General features: G+C 42.1%; 1 protein-coding gene across 4 annotated transcripts in view; it reads right to left on the bottom strand.

The window, feature by feature from the left end:
* Positions 1–23,959, bottom strand: part of RABGGTA (Rab geranylgeranyltransferase subunit alpha) — a 190,667-nt gene that overhangs the window by 145,834 nt on the left and 20,874 nt on the right. For 3 of the 4 annotated variants that reach the window (XM_053702377.1, XM_053702374.1, XM_053702375.1), the window contains exons 5-8: positions 22,254–22,441; positions 21,968–22,165; positions 21,279–21,362; positions 20,745–20,827 (exon numbers count right to left, since the gene is read on the bottom strand). In XM_053702377.1, coding sequence (XP_053558352.1) covers positions 20,745–20,827; positions 21,279–21,362; positions 21,968–22,165; positions 22,254–22,441 — 553 coding nt within the window. The remainder of the gene's footprint in view (positions 1–20,744; positions 20,828–21,278; positions 21,363–21,967; positions 22,166–22,253; positions 22,442–23,959) is intronic. The other variant, XM_053702378.1, reaches the window with a different exon arrangement.

The following is a 23,959-nucleotide window of genomic DNA, read 5'->3' on the forward strand; positions in this document are numbered from 1 at the left end:
TGTAGAAACCGCCCCCTCGACCTTAAGGACTGTTTGCCATAAGTCCTTCCTGGGGTCGACCATAGGGAACAATTTCTTAAATATAGGAGGAGGGACAAAAGGTATGCCTGGCTTCTCCCACTCCTTATTCACTATGTCCGCCACCCGTTTAGGTATCGGAAAAGCATCAGGGTGCACCGGGACCTCAAGGAACTTGTCCATCTTGCACAATTTTTCTGGGATGATCAGATTGTCACAATCATCCAGAGTAGATAGCACCTCCTTAAGTAATGCGCGGAGATGCTCTAATTTAAATTTAAATGTCACAACATCAGGTTCTGCCTGCTGATAAATTCTTCCTGTATCAGAAATTTCCCCATCTGACAAACCCTCCCTCACTGCCACTTCAGATTGGTGTGAGGGTATGACAGAAAAATTATCATCAGCGCCCTCCTGCTCTACAGTGTTTAAAACAGAGCAATCGCGCTCTCTCTGAAATGCTGGCATTTTGGATAAAATATTTGCTATGGAGTTATCCATTACTGCCGTCAATTGTTGCATAGTAACAAGCATTGGCGCGCTAGAAGTACTAGGGGTCGCCTGCGCGGGCATAACTGGTATAGACACAGAAGGAGATGATGTAGAACAAAGGAGATGATGTAGAACTATGTCTACTTCCTTCATCTGAGGAATCATCCTGGGCAACTTTACTATTTGTGACAGTACTGTCCTTACTTTGTTTGGACGCTATGGCACAATTATCACACATATTTGAAGGGGGAACCACATTGGCTTCCATACATACAGAACATGATCTATCTGAAGGCACAGACATGTTAAACAGGCTTAAACTGGTTAATAAAGCACAAAAACCGTTTTAAAACAAAACCGTTACTGTCTCTTTAAATGTTAAACAGGGCACACTTTATTACTGAATATGTGAAAAACTATGAAGGAATTATCCAATCTTTACCTCAGTGTCTTAATGCATTCAAAGTATTGCACCCCAATTTTCAAGCTGTTAACCCTTAAAATGAGGAAACCAGAGCCGTTTACAATTTCAACCCCCTTACAGTCCCAGCCACAGCCTTTGCTGCGACTTCACCAATCCCAGGGGGGTATACGATACCAAATGAAGCCTTCTAGGAACGTTTTCAGTGGATTCCAGACCCTCACACATGCAGCTGCATGTACTGTTCTCAAAAGTAACTGCGCAGTGATGGCGCGAAAATGAGGCTCTGCCTACTACAGAGAAAGGCCCTTCCTGACTGGGAAGGTGTCTTAACAAGTGCCTGGCGCTAAAAACGTTCCCCAATGTTATAAAAGTGTGAAATTCAACTTCAAACTGCATATAATACTTAAATAAAGCAATCGATTTAGCCCCTAAAAGTGTCTACCAGTTTATAGCCCATAATAAGCCCTTTATTCTGTTTGAGACTAAGAAAATGGCTTGCCGATCCCTATGAGGGAAAAATGACAGCCTTCCAGCATTACACAGTCTTGTTAGAAAAATGTCTAGTCATACCTTGAGCAGAAAAGTCTGCAAACTGTTCCCCCCAACTGAAGTTCTCTCAGCTCAACAGTCCTATGTGGGAACAGCAATCGATTTTAGTTACTGCTGCTAAAATCATACTCCTCTTTTAAAAAGAACTCTTCATCTCTTTCTGTTTCAGAGTAAATAGTACATACCAGCACTATTTTAAAATAACAAACTCTTGATAGAAGAATAAAAAACTACAACTAAACACCACATACTCTTCACCATCTCCGTGGAGATGCTACTTGTTCAGAGCGGCAAAGAGAATGACTGGGGGGGCGGAGCCTAGGAGGGACTATATGGACAGCTTTTGCTGTGCTCTTTGCCATTTCCTGTTGGGGAAGAGAATATTCCCACAAGTTATGGATGACGCCGTGGACCGGACACACCAATGTTGGAGAAAGAAACATTTTAGGTTTCATATCTCTTTAATGAGTCCATGTGTGGTGAAATATTTTATTAAAATATATATTTTTTTTTTAATGCCATTTACTGATAGGTATATATTCTTATTGTTATCTATATTGATTTTACAACTGGCAATACATTGTAGATATGTTTTATTCATGTATTTATATGAAGGTGACATTCAGTATTGTTTGTTTGTTTTTTGCAGTGAATCAATCATCACAAATTGGTTAGCTAGAGAAACTAACCGCAAAAAGATACTATACAAGCACTCAAAAGACCCCTAATTTTTGGAGTTGGAAAAAGAATCACACCAATTAAAACATAAATCTTTATTAGAACTGTTTAAAATCTGGGTTTGTTAAAACTAAAATGCTGGACTGGAGTTTCCAGTAAGAGAACTGGATATCATACACTAGAACCTACTATTGTAGTTGTTATGCTATCAAATGGCAAATTGAAAGTCACTGGCTTAAGTTAAATATCACTATATACAATATAGAATGGGGTCATAAGGTATAGTGATGTGATAATAGATGATCTCAGCAATAGCAAATTCAACTCACCCCTATAATATCATAGATGACATAATTAATCGCTGGGGAAATTTAACCTCTAGAGAGTATTATCTATGTTAAACACATAGGTAAAGTGGTATAAATGGAGCAGCTGTATATAGAAATTCCACCTAGATTTGTAAGTCTAATGTGTTGATCATAGTTAGCATTATCTAGGAATTGACAACTTTTTGGTTGAAACGCATATGTTTGCCTATAACTATTATATGAGAGAATCTCCTATAATAGATTAATAAATTACTAGAGGTAATGATTTCACAAGATTAATCCTAATAGGGGTCCCTAGTTGTTAGAGTAATATCAATTGTCCCTGTACAAGGGATTGAGTAAAAGATTTTTGAAGTAGCTAACAACTGTTTATAAACACATAGATAAACTGATTATACTTAAGATAGTACCTTAAATAATTGAAACTAAATGACAGTTATATTGCATATATCAAACTGTCTAGGTAACTATACTATAAGAAGTAGTTTAGGTAAAATGAATGTATTAAACAATACATATCATATTAATGTGTATATATTGATGTCCCAAAGGGTTAATGTTGGTACAGTCACCTTGGTTAAATAGTAGATATAACTTAACAATGATGTTGTTACTATGATTTAGCTAATAACTAAATCAAGTTTAAACTAAATAAATAACCTTAGTTGTATGATATAAGGCAAACAAGGGTAGTGTCTGTAGTGCTTGGTGTTAACTTTCCAAACGTTGTGATGCCTGGATTTACCCACACTTTGACCAGGATTTGAATATCAAGTTTGAAAGGGCACAACAGATGTAGCAGAGTATTTATATTAAACTTTAATAGCCAACATTGAGCCTATATATAAGTCCTATATTTAATATAGTTCAATATTGCTACCCGGAGTGCTCATAGAATAAATTAAACAGCCAGTAGCTGGTTAAATTTAAAGCATTACGTGAACATCCTTTCAACGTTCATGTGATATGGAACACTGCCAGTTGTAACACGCATTGTTACTAAGTATCAATAATGGAAGACACATAATATTATGCTAGCTGCTTCATTGCAGCCTCAAATCAATTGTGAATAATTCTAATTATTGTGTCAACAGAAAACTTCTTAGTCTTTAAATTACCAGCGTGTTCCAATTATTTAATATACTTATAGCGTTCATGTAATGAGGAACATTGCCACTTAAGACACTTTTCACTACTCAGTGTGAATACCCAGAGACACACACTACTATGTTAGCTGCTTCATTGCAGTCTCAAATATAATGTAAAATATTATAGTTACTGTGTCACCAGTTTAGCGTATAGATCATAAAGTTAACAACGGGTTCTAGTTAAATTAATACTGCCAGCAAGTATAAGTTTAAAAATTGCAGCGAGCTCCCAAGGGAGGAGGGGGAGCTAATGGGAGCTCGCTGCAATTTTTAAAAACTTATACTTGCTGGCAGTATTAATTTAACTAGAACCCGTTGTTAACTTTATGATCTATACGCTAAACTGGTGACACAGTAACTATAATATTTTACATTATATTTGAGACTGCAATGAAGCAGCTAACATAGCAGTCTGTGTCTCTGGGTATTCACAATGAGTAGTGAAGCATGTCTTAAGTGGCAATGTTCCTCATTACATGAACGCTATAAATATATTAAATAATTGGAACACGCTGGTAATTTAAAGACTAAGAAGTTTTCTGTTGACACACTAATTAGAATTACTCAAAATTAGTGATGTCGCGAAAATAAAATTTTGCGTTCGCGAAGCGCGAACACGAACTTCCGCAAAAGTTTGCGAACGGGCGAACCGCCATTGACTTCAATAGGCAGGTGAATTTTAAAACCCACAGGGACTCTTTCTGGCCACAATAGTGATGGAAATGTTGTTTCAAGGGGACTAACACCTGGACTGTGGCATGCCGGAGGGGGATCCATGGCAAAACTCCCACGGAAAATTACATAGTTGATGCAGAGTCTGGTTTTAATACATAAAGGGCATAAATCACCTAACATTCCTAAATTGTTTGGAATAACGTGCTTTAAAACATCAGGTATGATGTTGTATCGATCAGGTAGTGTAAGGGTTACGCCCACTTCACAGTGACAGACCAAACTCCCCGTTTAACGCACCGCAAACAGTCCATTTGCACAACCGTAAACTCCCCATTTACACAAGGTTGGATACCAAGCTAGCCATGTCCCATTCCTTGTCCTCACTGATGTCATTGAAGGTCTCTTCCTCCACCCAGCCACATACAACACCAAGGGTCCCCAAAAGGTGACAACAAGCCCCCTGGGACGCCTGCTGTGTTTGGTCTTCCACCTCCTCAAAGCCACCTTCCTCCTCTGACTCCTCTTCTTCAGACTCCTCTCTCTGCGTTGCCTCTCTCTGCGTTATTATAAGGTGTGTTAAGTAGTACTATTCCTATCATTTTAATCCCTGTTACGTCCCCTATCAGGGGACGTGTATATGGCATGGATTTTAGGAACCGGGAGATGGAAAAAGATGCTTGGTCGGCCCTCCAACTTCAAATTTGGGGCACTGCGTGTGCAATCTACTGTGCCACCAGATATGAGTGGTGTGTAAGTAGTACTATTCTTATCAGTTTAATCCCCGTTACGTCCCGTATCAGGGGACGTGTATATGGCATGGATTTTAGGAACCGGGAGATGGAAAAAGATGCTTGGTCGGTCCTCCTACTTCAAATTTGGGGCACTGCGCGTGCAATCTACTGTGCACCAGATATGAGTGGTGTGTTAAGTAGTACTATTCTTATCAGTTTAATCCCTGTTATGTCCCCTATCAGGGGACATGTATATGGCACCGATTTTAGGAACCGGGAAATGGAAAAAGATGCTTGGTCGGTCCTCCTACTTCAAATTTGGGGCACTGCGCATGCAATCTACTGTGCCACCAGATATGAGTGGTGTGTTAAGTAGTACTATTCTTATCAGTTTAATCCCTGTTATGTCCCCTATCAGGGGACATGTATGTGGCACAGATTTTAGGAACCGGGAGATGGAAAAAGATGCTTGGTCGGTCCTCCTACTTCAAATTTGGGGCACTGCGCGTGCAATCTAATGTGCCACCAGATAGGAATAATACTACTTAACACACCACTCCTATCTGGTGGCACATTAGATTGCACGCGCAGTGCCCCAAATTTGAAGGAGGAGGACCGACCAAGCATCTTTTTCCATCTCCCGGTTCCTAAAATCCATGCCATATACACGTCCCCTGATAGGGGACGTAACAGGGATTAAACTGATAAGAATAGTACTACTTAACACACCACTCCTATCAATTTAATCCCTGTTATGTGCCTTTTTTATTGGTTTGGTTTTTGAAGCCACAGTGCTGCACCAGAGGCCAGAAAAATTAGGCATGTACACATGCCTGAAAAATTAGGTATTGTTGCAGCCGCTGCTGTAGCAGCGGTCAAAAAAATTGATGTTTGTTACCCAGGCAGAAAGTGCCCTAAAACATTGCGAGTTGAACCCTAGTTGGTGGCGGATAAGTCACGCAAGTCTTCCGGCATTCAGAGATAAAATACAGCAGCGTGTGGACCATTTTTAGCCCAAGGTAGCTCATCTCATCAGGCCTTTTTTAGTCGAATGTATCGCCCAATGTCAGTCCCTTCGGGATCCATCCCTCATTCATTTTAATAAAGGTGAGATAATCAAGAGTTTTTTGACCTAGGCGACTTCTCTTTTCAGTGACAATACCTCCTGCTGCACTGAAGGTCCTTTCTGACAGGACACTTAAAGCGGGGCAGGCCAGAAGTTCTATCGCAAATTGGGATAGCTCAGGCCACAGGTCAAGCCTGCACACCCAATAGTCAAGGGGTTCATCACTCCTCAGAGTGTCGAGATCTGCAGTTAAGGCGAGGTAGTCTGCTACCTGTCGGTCGAGTCGTTCTCTGAGGGTGGACCACGAAGGGCTGTGGCGATGCATAGGACTTAAAAAGCTCTGCCTGTCCTCCATCAACAACACGTCTGTAAAGCGTCCTGTCCTTGCTGGCATGGTCTTGGGAGGCGGAGGATTACTTTCACCTCTTCCCCTGTTAGATTCCCGTTGTGCTGTGACATCAACCTTATACGCTGTGTAAAGCATACTTTTTAATTTCTTTTGGAACTCCTGCATCCTTTCCGACTTGCGGTAATTCGGTAACATTTCAGGCACTTTATGCTTATACCGGGGGTCTAGTAGCGTGGACACCCAGTATAGGTCGTTCTCATTCAGCTATTTTATACGAGGGTCCCTCAACAGGCATGACAGCATGATGAAAGACCCCATTTGCACAAGGTTGGATGCCGAGCTACTCATGTCCCGTTCCTCGTCCTCAGTGATCTCACTGAAGGTATCTTCTTCCCCCCAGCCACGTACAACACCACGGGTGCCAGATAAGTGACAACGAGCACCCTGGGATGCCTGTTGTGGTTTATCTTCCTCCTCCTCCTCCTCCTCCTCCAAGCCACATTCCTCCTCTGACTCCTCTTCCTCACAATCCTCTTCCAACGTTGCCGCAGGTCCAGCAAGCGATGCTGATAAGGCTGTTTCTGGTGACCACAACTCTTCCTCTTCACGCTCATCTACGGCCTGATCCAGCACTCTTTGCAGGGCACGCTCCAGGAAGAAAACAAATGGTATGATGTCGCTGATGGTGCCTTCGGTGCGACTGACTAGGTTTGTCACCTCCTCAAAAGGACGCATGAGCCTACAGGCATTGCGCATGAGCGTCCAGTAACGTGGCAAAAAAATTCCCAGCTCCGCAGAGGCTGTCCTAGCACCCCGGTCATACAAATACTCGTTAACGGCTTTTTCTTGTTGGATCAGGCGGTCGAACATTAGGAGTGTTGAATTCCAACGTGTCGGACGGTCGCAAATCAAGTGCCTCACTGGCCTGTTGTTTCGACGCTGGATATCTGAAAAGTGCGCCATGGCCGTGTAGGAACGCCTGAAATGGCCACACACCTTCCTGCCCTGCTTCAGGACGTCCTGTAAGCCTGGGTACTTATGCACAAAGCGTTGTACGATCAGATTACACACATGTGCCATGCACGGCACATGTGTCAACTTGCCCAAATTCAATGCCGTCACCAAATTTCTTCTGTTGTCAGAAACCACTTTGCCGATCTCCAGTTGGTGCGGAGTCAGCCACTGATCCACCTGTGCGTTCTGGGCGGACAGGAGTGCTGGTCCGGTGTGACTCTCTGCTTTCAGGCAAGTCAACCCCAAGACGGCGTGACACTGCCGTATCCGGTATGTGGAATAGTACCTGGGGAGGTGCCGTTGATGTGGAGCAAGACGCAGCAGCAGAAGAGGACTCAGCCGAGGAGGTTATGGAAGAGGATGGAGTAGGAGGAGTAGAGGAGGTGGCAGCAGGCCTGCCTGCAAGTCGTGGCGGTGTCACCAACTCCTCTTAAGAGCCACGCATTCCATGCTTGGCAGCCGTCAGCAGGTTTACCCAATGCGCAGTGTAGGTGATATACCTGCCCTGACCATGCTTTGCGACCAGGTATCAGATGGACCCTTGCCCCAACACTGTGTGCCAGACATGCCATTACTTCCTTTTGCACAATCGAGTACAGGTTGGGCATTGCCTTTTGTGCAAAGAAATTTCGGCCGGGTACCTTCCACTGCGGTGTCCCAATAGCTACAAATTTTTTGAACGCCTCAGACTCCACCAGCTTGTATGGTAAAAGCTGGCGGGCTAAGAGTTCAGACAAGCCAGCTGTCAGACGCCGGGCAAGGGGGTGACTTTGTGACATTGGCTTCTTACGCTCAAACATGTCCTTGACAGACACCTGACTGTGGGCTGATGAGCAGGAACTGCTCAAGGCAAGAGACGGAGTGGCGGATGGTTGAGAGGGGGCAAGTAGGACAGCAGTGGTTGACGTGGCTGAAGATGCTGGACCAGGAGGAGGATGGCGGCTTTGAGTTTCTGTGCTGCTTGTACTCATGTGTTCTTCCCATCTGCGTTTGTGATATGAGACCATGTGCCTTCGCAAAGCAGTTGTACCTAGGTGGGTGTTGGACTTCCCACGACTCAGTTTCTTTTGGCACAGGTTGCAAATGGCATCGCTGTTGTCAGAGGCAGACACACACAAAAAATGCCACACTGCTGAGCTCTGCGATGACGGCATTCTGGTGGTGGCAACAGCATGCGTCGATTGGCGTGCTGTCTGGCTGACCCCGGGTGCCGATGCATGCTGTCTGACTGTGCCACTAGCTCCTTGCGACGTCCTCCCCCTGCTTCCAACTCGTCTCCTCCTCTCTGTCTCCCCATCTGAACTTTCCCCCTGTTCTTCTTCTCTTCTAGCGGGCACCCACGTGACATCCACGGACGCATCGTCATCATCAACCGCTTCACTTGTCTCTGACAACTCAACAAAGGAAGCAGCAGCGGGAACAACATCATCATCACCACACCGTACGTCCATGTCTGTAATGCTGCCTGACTGAGACATATCACTGTTATCTACATCCTCTGTCAATGATGTTTGCGCATCACTCATTTCTTCAAACTGATGTGTAAATAATTCCTCTGACAGATCAAGTGAAGCGGCTGTGGTGCTAGTGTTGGCGGCAGGCGGGCGAGTGGTAACTTGAGAGGTGCCCGAAGCTAAGCTGGAGGAGGATGGTGCGTCAAGGTTCCGAGCGGAAGCTGTAGAAGATTGGGTGTCCTGTGTTAGCCTGTCAACTATGTCCTCAGAACTTTTCGAGTTCATGGTACGTGGCCTCTGAACACTGGGCATTATTCTAGGGCCAAAGGGAATCACAGCACCACGACGGCACCTGCGGGGTGGCCTGCCTCTGCCTGTCATTTTTTTTAAATGTACACTTACACTACTATTAAACAAGATATGAGTGATGGCACTGGGCAAGTGGGCACAGTATACGCTGTGAGCCTGACACACACGCTGGCAGGCAGGCAACTGCAATTAGATTACACAAGCAGACTGATGTTTCACAGTCAAAAAAGTTTTTTTTTTTTTTAATTTACACTACTGTTACACCAGATATGAGTGGTGGCACTGGGCTAGTGGGCACAGTATACGCTGTGAGCCTGGCACAAACGCTGGCACGCAGGCAACTGCAATTAGATTACACAAGCAGACTGATGTTTCACAGTCAAAAAAGTTTTTTTTTTTTTTTAAATTTACACTACTGTTACACCAGATATGAGTGGTGGCACTGGGCAAGTGGGCACAGTATACGCTGTGAGCCTGACACACACGCTGGCAGGCAGGCAACTGCAATTAGATTACACAGGAAAAAAAAAAAATCAGATGAGATCAGATGAGTCCTTTAGGACTGTAGTGGACACTGAATACACTAGCCTAGCTATAGATTTCCCTACTAAATCAGCAGCAGCTACACTGTCCCTCCTCTCACTAACAATGCAGCTTCCGAATGAATCTAAAATGGATGCTGTCCAGGAGGTAGGAGGGTCTGGGAGGGAAGGTCTGCTGCTGATTGGCTGGAATGTGCCTGCTGACTGTGAGGTACAGGGTCAAAGTATTACTCAATGATGACGAATAGGGGGCGGATCGAACATTGCATATGTTCGCCCGCCGCGGCGAACATGCTATGTTAGCAGGGAACTATTCGCCGGCGAACAATTCGCGACATCACTACTCACAATTGATTTGAGGCTGCAATGAAGCAGCTAGCATAATATTATGTGTCTTCCGTTATTGATACTTAGTAACAATGCGTGTTACAACTGGCAGTGTTCCATATCACATGAACGTTGAAAGGATGTTCATGTAATGCTTTAAATTTAACCAGCTACTGGCTGTTTAATTTATTCTATGAGCACTCCGGGTAGCAATATTGAACTATATTAAATATAGGACTTATATATAGGCTCAATGTTAGCTATTAAAGTTTAATACAAATACTCTGCTACATCTGTTGTGCCCTTTCAAACTTGACATTCAAATCCGGGTCAAAGTGTGGGTAAATCCAGGCATCACAACGTTTGGAAAGTTAACACCAAGCACGACAGACACTACCCTTGTTTGCCTTATATCATACAACTAAGGTTATTTATTTAGTTTAAACTTGATTTAGTTATTAGCTAAATCATAGTAACAACATCATTAAGTTATATCTACTATTTAACCAAGGTGACTGTACCAACATTAACCCTTTGTGACATCAATACATTAATTAATTCATTCATTTTACCTAAACTACTTCTTATAGTATAGTTACCTAGACAGTTTGATATATGCAATATAACTGTCATTTAGTTTCAATTATTTAAGGTACTATCTTAAGTATAATCAGTTTATCTATGTGTTTATAAACAGTTGTTAGCTACTTCAAAAATCTTTTACTCAATCCCTTGTACAGGGACAGTTGATATTACTCTAACAACTAGGGACCCCTATTAGGGTTAATCTTGTGAAATCATTACCTCTAGGAATTTATTAATCTATTATAGGAGATTCTCTCATATAATAGTTATAGGCAAACATATGCGTTTCAACCAAAAAGTTGTCAATTCCTAAATAATGCTAACTATGATCAACACATTAGACTTACAAATCTAGGTGGAATTTCTATATACAGCTGCTCCATTTATACCACTTTACCTATGTGTTTAACATAGATAATACTCTCTAGAGGTTAAATTTCCCCAGCGATTAATTATGTCATCTATGATATTATAGGGGTGAGTTGAATTTGCTATTGCTGAGATCATCTATTATCACATCACTATACCTTATGACCCCATTCTATATTGTCTAGTGATATTTAACTTAAGCCAGTGACTTTCAATTTGCCATTTGATAGCATAACAACTACAATAGTAGGTTCTAGTGTATGATATCCAGTTCTCTTACTGGAAACTCCAGTCCAGCATTTTAGTTTTAACAAACCCAGATTTTAAACAGTTCTAATAAAGATTTATGTTTTAATTGGTGTGATTCTTTTTCCAACTCCAAAAATTAGGGGTCTTTTGAGTGCTTGTATAGTATCTTTTTGCGGTTAGTTTCTCTAGCTAACCAATTTGTGATGATTGATTCACTGCAAAAAACAAACAAACAATACTGAATGTCACCTTCATATAAATACATGAATAAAACATATCTACAATGTATTTATGAGTAGTGCCATCAGTCTAATCTGAAGTGAATCAATTATCATCAAAAAGTGCTGTTGCTGCGTCTGTGCCACATTGTTTTTTCCGGTCTGAGTATTTATCAAGTGCCTTTGGCTGTTAAACTTGTTGTGTCCATTTTGTGGTCGATATTTAGGTGATAAATGTCCATGCTGCCTATATGAAAATTGTCCGATATCTGCTTGGATCCACTATGATCTTTTTCCAATACGGAAATAATGTAATGCATTAACTTTTAAACAATATCCAACTCTTCCTCCCCTCTTCCTAAGCTTCTCACTTTACTCTGTTTTTCCAAAGTAAACCAGCCTGCCAATGTTTTTCACTTTATCAACTATCCTTGATATATATATATATATATAAAACAGAATTTATGCTTACCTGATAAATTTCTTTCTCCAACGGTGTGTCCGTTCCACGGCGTCATCCTTACTTGTGGGAATATTCTCTTCCCCAACAGGAAATGGCAAAGAGCACAGCAAAAGCTGCCCATATAGCCCCTCCTCTGGCTCCGCCCCCAGTCATTCGACCGACGGTTAGGAGAAAAAAAGGAGAAACTATAGGGTGCCGTGGTGACTGTAGTGTATAGAGAAAGAAATTTTTCAAACCTGATTAAAAAACCAGGGCGGGTCGTGGACCGGACACACCGTTTGAGAAAGAAATTTATCAGGTAAGCATAAATTCTGTTTTCTCCAACATTGGTGTGTCCGGTCCACAACGTCATCCTTACTTGTGGGAACCAATACCAAAGCTTTAGGACACGGATGAAGGGAGGGAGCAAATCAGGTTACCTAAACGGAAGGCACCACGGCTTGCAAAACCTTTTCTCCCAAAAATAGCCTCCGAAGAAGCATAAGTATCGAATTTGTAAAATTTGGCAAAAGTTTGCAGAGAAGACCAAGTCGCTGCCTTACATATCTGATCAACAGAAGCCTCGTTCTTGAAGGCCCATGTGGAAGCCACAGCCCTAGTAGAGTGAGCTGTGATTCGTTCAGGAGGCTGCCGTCCGGCAGTCTCATAAGCCAATCGGATGATGCTTTTCAGCCAGAAAGAAAGAGAGGTAGCAGTAGCTTTTTGTCCTCTCCTCTTACCAGAGTAAACGACAAACAAAGATGAAGTTTGTCTGAAATCCTTTGTTGCGTCTAAATAGAACTTTAAAGCACGGACCACATCTAAATTGTGTAACAAACGTTCCTTCTTTGAAACTGGATTCGGACACAGAGAAGGAACAACTATTTCCTGGTTAATATTCTTGTTGGAAACTACTTTTGGAAGAAAACCAGGTTTGGTACGCAAAACGACCTTATCTGAATGGAACACCAGATAGGGTGGATCACACTGCAAAGCAGATAATTCAGAAACTCTTCTAGAAGAAGAAATAGCAACCAAAAACAGAACTTTCCAAGATAGTAACTTGATATCTATGGAATGTAAAGGTTCAAACGGAACCCCTTGAAGAACTGAAAGAACTAAATTTAGACTCCAAGGAGGAGTCATGGGTCTGTAAACAGGCTTGATTCTGACCAAAGCCTGTACAAAAGCTTGTACATCTGGCACAGCTGCCAGGCGTTTGTGTAACAAAACAGATAAAGCAGAAATCTGTCCTTTTAGAGAACTCGCTGACAACCCTTTATCCAAACCCTCTTGGAGAAAGGAAAGAATCTTAGGAATTTTAATTTTACTCCAGGAGAATCCCTTGGATTCACACCAACAGATATATCTTTTCCATATTTTATGGTAAATCTTTCTAGTCACAGGTTTTCTGGCTTGGACCAGAGTATCTATCACTGAATTTGAAAACCCACGCTTGGATAAAATCAAGCGTTCAATGCATACCAAGTCCTGCGTGGCCACGCAAGAGCTATCAGAATCACCGAGGCCTTCTCCTGTTTGATCCTGGCTACGAGCCTGGGAAGGAGAGGAAACGGTGGAAACACATAAGCTAGGTTGAACGACCAAGGCGCCACTAATGCATCCACTAGAGTCGCCTTGGGATCCCTGGATCTGGACCAGTAGCAAGGAACCTTGAAGTTCTGACGAGACGCCATCAGATCCATGTCTGGAATGCCCCATAATTGAGTTAACTGGGCAAAGACCTCCGGGTGGAGTTCCCACTCCCCCGGATGGAAAGTCTGACGACTCAAATAATCCGCCTCCCAGTTGTCTACTCCTGGGATGTGAATTGCAGAAAGATGGCAGGAGTGATCCTCCGCCCATTTGATGATCTTGGATACCTCTCTCATCGCCAAATAACTCTTTGTTCCTCCCTGATGGTTGATGTAAGCTACAGTCGTCATGTTGTCCGACTGGAATCTTATGAATCCGGCCTTCGCTAGTTGAGGCCAAGCCCGGAGCGCATTGAATATCGCTCTCAGTTCCAGGATGTTTATCGGGAGAAGAGACTCTTCCCGAGACCATAGACCCTGAGCTTTCAGGGAGTCCCAGACCACGCCCCAGCCTAATAGACTGGCGTCGGTCGTGACAATGACCCACTCTGGTCTGCGGAAACTCATTCCCTGAGACAGGTGATCCTGAGTCAACCACCAACGGAATGAGTCTCTGGTTAACTGGTCTACTTGAATCTGGGGAGACAAGTCTGCATAATCCCCATTCCACTGTCTGAGCATGCACAGTTGCAATGGTCTTAGATGAATTTGAGCAAAAGGAACCACGTCCATTGCTGCCACCATTAGACCTATAACTTCCATGCACTGAGCTATGGAAGGCTGAGGAATAGAATGAAGAACTTGACAAGCCTTTAGAAGCTTTAATTTTCTGACCTCTGTCAGAAAGATCTTCATTTCTACAGAATCTATTATTGTTCCCAGAAAGGGAACTCTTGTAGACGGGGACAGGGAACTCTTTTCCACGTTCACCTTCCACCCGTGAGACCTGAGAAAGGCTAATACAATGTCTGTATGAGCCTTTGATCTGGAAAGGGGCGACGCTTGGATTAGAATGTCGTCTAGGTAAGGTTCCACTGCAATGCCCCTCGGTCTTAGAACCGCTAGAAGGGACCCTAGCACCTTTGTGAAGATTCTGGGAGCAGTGGCTAAACCGAACGGAAGAGCCACGAACTGGTAATGTTTGTCCAGAAAGGCGAACCTTAGGAACTGATGATGATGATGATCTTTGTGGATAGGAATATGTAGGTACGCATCCTTTAAATCCACGGTAGTCATATATTGACCCTCCTGGATTGTAGGTAAAATAGTTCGAATGGTTTCCATTTTGAGCGATGGAACTCTGAGGAATTTGTTTAGAATTTTTAAATACAGAATTGGTCTGAAAGTTCCCTCTTTTTTGGGAACTACAAACAGGTTTGAGTAAAACCCCTGACCTTGTTCCGCTGTTGGAACTGGGTGTATCACTCCCATCTTTAATAGGTCTCCTACGCAATGTAAGAATGCCTGTCTCTTTATCTGGTCTGAAGATAAGCGAGACATGTGGAACCTTCCCCTTGGAGGAAGTTCCTTAAATTCTAGAAGATAACCCTGAGAAACTATTTCTAGTGCCCAGGGATCCGGAACATCTCTTGCCCAAGCCTGAGCAAAGAGAGAAAGTCTGCCCCCTACTAGATCCGGTCCCGGATCGGGGGCTACCCCTTCATGCTGTCTTGGTAGCAGCAGCAGGCTTCTTGGCCTGTTTACCCTTGTTCCAGCCTTGCATTGGTGTCCAAGCTGGCTTAGCCTGGGAAGCGTTACCCTCTTGTCTAGAGGCTGCAGAGTTAGGAGACGGTCCGTTCCTGAAGTTACGAAAGGAACGAAAATTGGACTTATTCTTAGCCTTAAAAGGCCTATCCTGTGGGAGGGCATGGCCCTTTCCCCCAGTGATGTCTGAAATAATCTCCTTCAATTCTGGCCCAAAAAGGGTCTTACCTTTGAAAGGAATATTAAACAATTTTGTCTTGGAAGATACATCCGCCGACCAAGACTTTAGCCAGAGCGCTCTGCGCGCCACAATTGCAAACCCCGAATATTTCGCCGCTAACCTCGCCAATTGCAAAGCGGCATCTAAAATAAAGGAATTAGCTAACTTAAGTGCGTGAATTCTGTCCATGACTTCCTCATATGGAGTCTCCTTATTGAGCGACTTTTCTAGTTCATCGAACCAAAAACACGCCGCCGTAGTGACAGGAATAATGCACGAAAATGGTTGGAGGAGGAAACCTTGCTGAACAAAAATCTTTTTAAGCAAACCCTCCAATTTTTTATCCATAGGATCTTTGAAAGCACAATTGTCCTCAATGGGAATAGTCGTGCGTTTGGCTAGCGTAGAAACTGCCCCCTCAACCTTAGGGATTGTTTGCCATGCGTCCTTCCTTGGGTCGACCATGGGGAACATTTTCTTAAATATAGGAGGTGGGACAAAAAGGTATGCCTGGTTTCTCCCACTCCTTAGTCACTATGTCCGCCACCCTTTTAGGTATCGGAAAGGCATCAGGGTGCACAGGGACCTCTAGGAATTTGTCCATTTTGCACAATTTTTCTGGAATGACCAAAGAGTCACAATCATCCAGAGTAGTTAGTACCTCCTTCAGTAAGGCGCGGAGATGCTCTAACTTAAATTTAAACGTCACAACATCAGGTTCTGCCTGTTGAGAAACTCTTCCTGAATCAGAAATTTCTCCCTCCGACAAAACCTCCCTCGCTGCCAATTCTGACTGGTGTGAGGGTATGACAGATAAATTATCGTCAGCGCACTCTTGCTCTACTGTATTTAAAACTGAGCAATCACGCTTTCTTTGAAATGCTGGCATTTTGGATAAAATATTAGCTATAGAATTATCCATTACTGCCGTTAATTGTTGCATAGTAACAAGCATTGGCGCGCTAGATGTACTAGGAGTCACCTGCGCGGGCATAACTGGTATTGACACAGAAGGAGAGGATGGTGAACTACCCCCACTACCTTCATTTGAGGAATCATCTTGGGCAACCTTATTAAATGTGACAGTACTGTCCTTACTTTGTCTGGACGCCATGGCACAATTATCACATACATTTGAAGGGGGGACCACCTTGGCCTCCATACATACAGAACATGTTCTATCTGAAGGTACAGACATCTTAGACAGGCTTATACAGGCTATTAATGCAATAAAACCGTTTTTAAACAAAACCGTTACTGTCTCTTTAAATGTTAAATAGAGCACACTTTATTTCTGAATGTGTGAAAAACTATGAAGGAAATATCCGATCTTTACCAAATTTGCACCCTAGATTTAGTGCATCTTAATGCTTTAAAAGTATTGCACCCCAATTTTCAAGTTTGTAACCCCTTAAATGAGGAAACCGGAGCTGTTTTATCAATTAACAATTTTAAACCCACTACCGATCCCAAAGAGGGAAAATGACAGTCTTCTAGCATTACTAAGTCTTGTTAGAAAATGGACTAGTCAAACTGTTCCCCCCAACTGAAGTTCTCTGGGCTCAACAGTCCTGTGTGGGAACAGCAATTGATTTTAGTTACTGCTGCTAAAATCATACTCCTCTTTTAAACAGAACTCTTCATCCTTTTCTGTTTTAGAGTAAATAGTACAAACCGGCACTATTTTAAAATAACAAACTCTTGATAGAAGAATAAAAAACTACAACTAACACCACATACTCTTCACCATCTCCGTGGAGATGCTACTTGTTCAGAGCGGCAAAGAGAATGACTGGGGGGCGGAGCCAGAGGAGGGGCTATATGGGCAGCTTTTGCTGTGCTCTTTGCCATTTCCTGTTGGGGAAGAGAATATTCCCACAAGTAAGGATGACGCTGTGGACCGGACACACCAATGTTGGAGAAAACAGAATTTATGTTTACCTGATAAATTACTTTCTCCAACGGTGTGTCCGGTCCACGGCGTCATCCTTACTTGTGGGATATTCTCTTCCCCAACAGGAAATGGCAAAGAGCCCAGCAAAGCTGGTCACATGATCCCTCCTAGGCTCCGCCTACCCCAGTCATTCGACCGACGTTAAGGAGGAATATTTGCATAGGAGAAACCATATGTTACCGTGGTGACTGTAGTTAAAGAAAATAAATTATCAGACCTGATTAAAAAAACCAGGGCGGGCCGTGGACCGGACACACCGTTGGAGAAAGTAATTTATCAGGTAAACATAAATTCTGTTTTCTCCAACATAGGTGTGTCCGGTCCACGGCGTCATCCTTACTTGTGGGAACCAATACCAAAGCTTTAGGACACGGATGAAGGGAGGGAGCAAATCAGGTCACCTAAATGGAAGGCACCACGGCTTGCAAAACCTTTCTCCCAAAAATAGCCTCAGAAGAAGCAAAAGTATCAAATTTGTAAAATTTAGAAAAAGTGTGCAGTGAAGACCAAGTCGCTGCCTTACATATCTGATCAACAGAAGCCTCGTTCTTGAAGGCCCATGTGGAAGCCACAGCCCTAGTGGAGTGAGCTGTGATTCTTTCAGGAGGCTGCCGTCCGGCAGTCTCATAAGCCAATCGGATAATGCTTTTAATCCAGAAGGAGAGAGAGGTAGAAGTTGCTTTTTTGACCTCTCCGTTTACCAGAATAAACAACAAACAAAGACGAAGTTTGTCTGAAATCCTTAGTAGCTGCTAAGTAAAATTTGAGAGCACGAACTACATCCAAGTTGTGCAACAAACGTTCCTTCTTTGAAACTGGATTAGGACACAAAGAAGGCACAACTATCTCCTGGTTAATGTTTTTGTTAGAAACAACTTTTGGAAGAAAACCAGGTTTAGTACGCAAAACCACCTTATCTGCATGGAACACCAGATAAGGAGAAGAACACTGCAGAGCAGATAATTCTGAAACTCTTCTAGCAGAAGAAATTGCAACCAAAAACAAAACTTTCCAAGATAATAACTTAATATCAACGGAATGTAAGGGTTCAAACGGAACCCCCTGAAGAACTGAAAGAACTAGGTTGAGACTCCAAGGAGGAGTCAAAATTTTGTAAACAGGTTTGATTCTAACCAGAGCCTGAACAAAGGCTAGAACATCTGGCACAGCTGCCAGCTTTTTGTGAAGTAACACAGACAAGGCAGAAATCTGTCCCATCAAGGAACTTGCAGATAATCCTTTTTCCAATCCTTCTCGAAGGAAGGATAGACTCTTAGGAATCTTAACCTTGTCCCAAGGGAATCCTGCAGATTCACACCAACAGATATACCAAATTATGTGGTAATTTTTCTGGTTACAGGCTTTCAGGCCTGAACAAGAGTATTAATAACAGAATCTGAGAACCCTCGCTTTGATAAGATCAAGCGTTCAATCTCCAAGCAGTCAGCTGGAGTGGGTCGAACGGACCTAGAACAAGAAGGTCTTGTCTCAAAGGTAGCTTCCATGGTGGAGCCGATGACATTCACCAGATCTGCATACCAAGTCCTGCGTGGCCACGCAGGAGCTATCAAAATCACCGACGCCCTCTCCTGATTGATCCTGGCTACCAGCCTGGGGATGAGAGGAAACGGCGGGAACACATAAGCTAGTTTGAAGGTCCAAGGTGCTACTAGTGCATCCACTAGAGCCGCCTTGGGATCCCTGGATCTGTACCCGTAGTAAGGAACTCTGAAGTTCTGACGAGAGGCCATCAGATCCATGTCTGGAATGCCCCACGGTTGAGTGACTTGGGCAAAGATTTCCGGATGGAGTTCCCACTCCCCCGGATGCAATGTCTGACGACTCAGAAAATCCGCTTCCCAATTTTCCACTCCTGGGATGTGGATAGCAGACAGGTGGCAGGAGTGAGACTCCGCCCATAGAATGATTTTGGTCACTTCTTCCATCGCTAGGGAACTCCTTGTTCCCCCCTGATGGTTGATGTATGAACTTGGCCCTCGCTAGCTGAGGCCAAGCTTTGAGAGCATTGAATATCGCTCTCAGTTCCAGAATATTTATCGGTAGAAGAGATTCTACCCGAGACCAAAGACCCTGAGCTTTCAGGGATCCCCAGACCGCGCCCCAGCCCAAGACTTTTCTATGTATCAGAGCTCCACACACATGCAGCTGCATGCCATGCTGTCCTCAAAAACAAGTGCGCCATACCGGCGCGAAAATGAGGCTCTGACTATGATTAGGGAAAGCCCCTAAAGAATAAGGTGTCTAAAACAGTGCCTGCCGATATAATCATATCAAAATACCCAGAATAAATGATTCCTCAAGGCTAAATATGTGTTAATAATGAATCGATTTAGCCCAGAAAAAGTCTACAGTCTTAATAAGCCCTTGTGAAGCCCTTATTTACTATCTTAATAAACATGGCTTACCGGATCCCATAGGGAAAATGACAGCTTCCAGCATTACATCGTCTTGTTAGAATGTGTCATACCTCAAGCAGTAAGAGACTGCACACTGTTCCCCCAACTGAAGTTAATTGCTCTCAACAGTCCTGTGTGGAACAGCCATGGATTTTAGTTACGGTGCTAAAATCATTTTCCTCATATAAACAGAAATCTTCATCTCTTTTCTGTTTCTGAGTAAATAGTACATACCAGCACTATTTTAAAATAACAAACTCTTGATTGAATAATAAAAACTACAGTTAAACACTAAAAAACTCTAAGCCATCTCCGTGGAGATGTTGCCTGTACAACGGCAAAGAGAATGACTGGGGTAGGCGGAGCCTAGGAGGGATCATGTGACCAGCTTTGCTGGGCTCTTTGCCATTTCCTGTTGGGGAAGAGAATATCCCACAAGTAAGGATGACGCCGTGGACCGGACACACCTATGTTGGAGAAATATATATTTGTGTAGCACTACAAATATTCGGGTAGGTACTACCCAGGTACCCTCAGGGGGTTCAGTTTAACCCCTTCTTCTGATAAAACTATAACCTTGTTAATCAGTTTATAATAGGTAACTTTGATACCCCACAACAATATATTTTTCACAGCATATGCCAGCATCTTTAAAAAGGCAGCATAGCCTAACAAAATCACTAAATATATCTAAACATCATAAAAACTTTATATAAAAATGTGGGGGGTTTTTGTTCACTCACAAATTCAATGACGCATTGTGCTTAATTCTTTACAGGCTACATTCTTCACAAATCTGCCACACCTCACTTAATTCTTCCTCTAAGACTTCTCATGAGGATTATAATTGTATCACTTAAAGTTTTAAAAGGATTTGTATACTCACATTTACTGGATGAGAGAACGCTACAGATGCCCAAGCTCCCCTCAAATTGACCAAGATACATGGAATGGAGAGAGCCTGATCCGCTGGAGAGAGAGAAAAAAAGAGAGAGAAAAAAAAGAGAGAGAGAGAAAAAAAGAGAGAGAGAGAAAAAGAGAGAAGAGAAAGAGAGAAGAGAAAGAGAGAAGAGAAAGAGAGAAGAGAAAAAGAGAGAGAAAGAGAGAGAAAGAGAGAGAAAGAGAGAGAAAGAGAGAGAAAGAGAGAGAAAGAGAGAGAAAGAGAGAGAAAGAGAGAGAGAGAAAGAGAGAGAGAAAGAGAGAGAGAAAGAAGAAAGAGACATTCAATATGAGGTATTATTCAGTGTGTGTATGAACTTGCAGTACTATACAACTACACTGCTTATACAGAATAAGCCCAGACTATCTATAAATTTATATCTGTAGGATATCAAGTGCACTGAGGAGGAAATATACACATTTTAAAGAATTTAAAATAAAACAAATTTAAACAAAATTAAGTAAAACAGGAAGCAGTCACCTCGTCCAAGGAGCCAGCGATGATAAAACCAAGCACTCTGGTCGTTTGGATCTGTGAAGAACGCGTTTTGTACAAGTTCCAGTTCTAACAGTCAGTAATGGAAAAAAGAAAGAATAAACATGGATTCTTAGGTTGTTTATAATAATGTATTAGTATGCTAGAATATAATATAAAGAATGTCATAAGTTTATGTCATATAGCAAAAAAATACATGCAGGGTAGATATATAAAGAAAATAAAGTACAATTGCACATTCTTACATTTTGACAACACATTATGAAAACATATTATGGGATAATGCAAAGAAACATTTTTTTCTTCAATATAAATCATAAAGTATTGGTTTTGCTATAGGCTACATTTAAAAAAAAAAAAAAAAAACGAGGGAGCAAGATGAAGTGGAGCTGCCAGAATGAGAGGAGTGGGAGACTTGAAAGAGGAAAAAAAGAAAACTCTAAATAGTCCACTAACTGCTGACAATATCTTGTACAAACTTCTCTACCTAAATACTCTGCAATAATTTTTCACGGATTGTCTCCTTTCCACAAGGTGCTGGTCTACCTAAAACATTTTTTTTTTTTATTAAATCTTACATATGCTTCTTACTCACAATATGCCCTAACAAACGCAGCATTCATTGACAGTTCTATGATCAGTCACATCCTGCAATTGCAACCTCTTTTACTCACCACTGAGTAGGGCTTCCTCAGTTACTCTACCCCGGCGTTGTGGATCAGGGTATATTTCTGGAAGTAGTTTGCTGCGATAATGCCAAGATGAATAGTTGGAGAAATTTTTGGTTATAAGACTGCTTGTAAATTCAAGTTCCTCAGAGTTAGGAACACCCGAAGAGCGAGTAACAAATCTACGATAGTCCCAGCAGTGAACTGCAAGAAAACAAATGTTATTACTATTTAATTTAGATTCCAACTTTCTCATTTTAAATGTAACTCTTCCCTGTCATATTGTACTTACAGTTGCGCTCATCAATCTCTAGAAACCGATTGCAGAGTGTCAGCTCACGTGCCCAGTCAGGCTCTGGAATGAGATCCATCATCCAGCATCGGTGATACCAGGTTCCATAAGACTTTGGGTTCACACGTAGACAGCTCTCCAGAAAGGAGAGCTCCGCTGAATACAATGGCCGCATCTCTTCATCTGACCTCAAGCAAAAAATAAAAATAAAAAATAAATAAAAATAAGATGTATTATTATATCCTTATCCTGCAGGTATTACCCTTAACACAGCCAAATACAAATGAAGTTTGCAAATACAAAAAGAGAGAAGCACTCAACCTGGGAACAAATAATAGCATAATAGCTTGTTCTATGGCTTGTTTCAACCCTAGGGGCAGCCTCTTTTTGCTCAACATGAGCCAATAGCATAATAGCTTGTTCTATGGCTAGTAACCACCCTAGGAGCAGCCTCTTTTTGCTCAACATGTGCCTTTCACAGAGAAGAACCTTCCTGTAGCATATCAGTCTGATCCTGACTAAAACAGTCCAGTTACAAAATACCAGGCAACCCCTCTCTGAACAAGAGAAATGGTAAAACCTCAGACGTACGTTTAGGCCTACTGTGGGCCTCGCCAGTGAGGTGCAGCCATTTAGTTTGCCTTTGTGTCAAAAAAAAAAGTCAGAGTCATATAGTGACTTTTCAGGAGGTCAGATAAGTGTGCAACATCTAGACAAGGAATCAGAAAATAAATAAATCAGTTTAACAACAAGGGTCCAAAGCCCAACTGTCAATATGCACCACACACATTTAATTCATTTATAACTCTGCTGTGGCCAAGTAGGAACATTTAATTTTAGTAGCTCCTACAGTGATCAAACAACACTGAAGAATCTTGCAGGATCAGAGTTTTGAATCCTTCAGGACCCACTCCAACCTTTTTTTGTGTGTAATGTTAATTTAAAGAAAACTGAATAAAAAGACAATTAATTGCAATATATTACCCAAAAGGGATATATAGACTAGTAAATAATTGTAACCAATAAAGGTTCAAGCATTCAGAGACCAAATATTAAGGTGAAATTTTAAAAAAGGAGTACAAAACAACAATTGTGGGTATGAACGATTAATGTACAGATAGCAAAAAACACTGATAGCAGTAATTCACCTTCATGGAATGTGCGTTGCTTTTTATTCTGCAAGCGTTACTGACATTGTTTTATATGAGGTAGTAAATGTTTTTGTGTACACATCAATATACTCCATGTGGTAAAGTGAGAGACTTTACAATTCCTAGCATTTAAACATTTGAGTGGAATCTAATTTTCAAACATGTTTTGCTCTTGGGATTTATACAGTTCTTTTTAAAAGGACTTTACCTAATTTTTGAGCTAAGCATAATAATGTCATAACCAACAGTTAATTACAGAAGCATAGCAGGCAGGCAGACTGAAACGACAGCCTTACACTTGTACATCAAAGCAGCTAACTTTTACACTGTGATAGTATGGGGTCTTGTAATAATGCGTGTTATACACACCAGTATCAATACAGTAAACAGGAAAGAGACTATGCAGCTCAGGTTTTATCACAATACTGCAAACAGTATATATCTTAAAAGGGACACTAAACACCTTGTTATTTTAATATAAAATGTTTAGTTACACACAATAAAACAACTTTGCAATATATTTTTTATTTTGTTATGCCCCCTTTCATGTAATTC

This window comes from Bombina bombina, chromosome 2, assembly GCF_027579735.1.
Source record: "Bombina bombina isolate aBomBom1 chromosome 2, aBomBom1.pri, whole genome shotgun sequence".
In the NCBI taxonomy this organism is placed as follows: domain Eukaryota; kingdom Metazoa; phylum Chordata; class Amphibia; order Anura; family Bombinatoridae; genus Bombina; species Bombina bombina.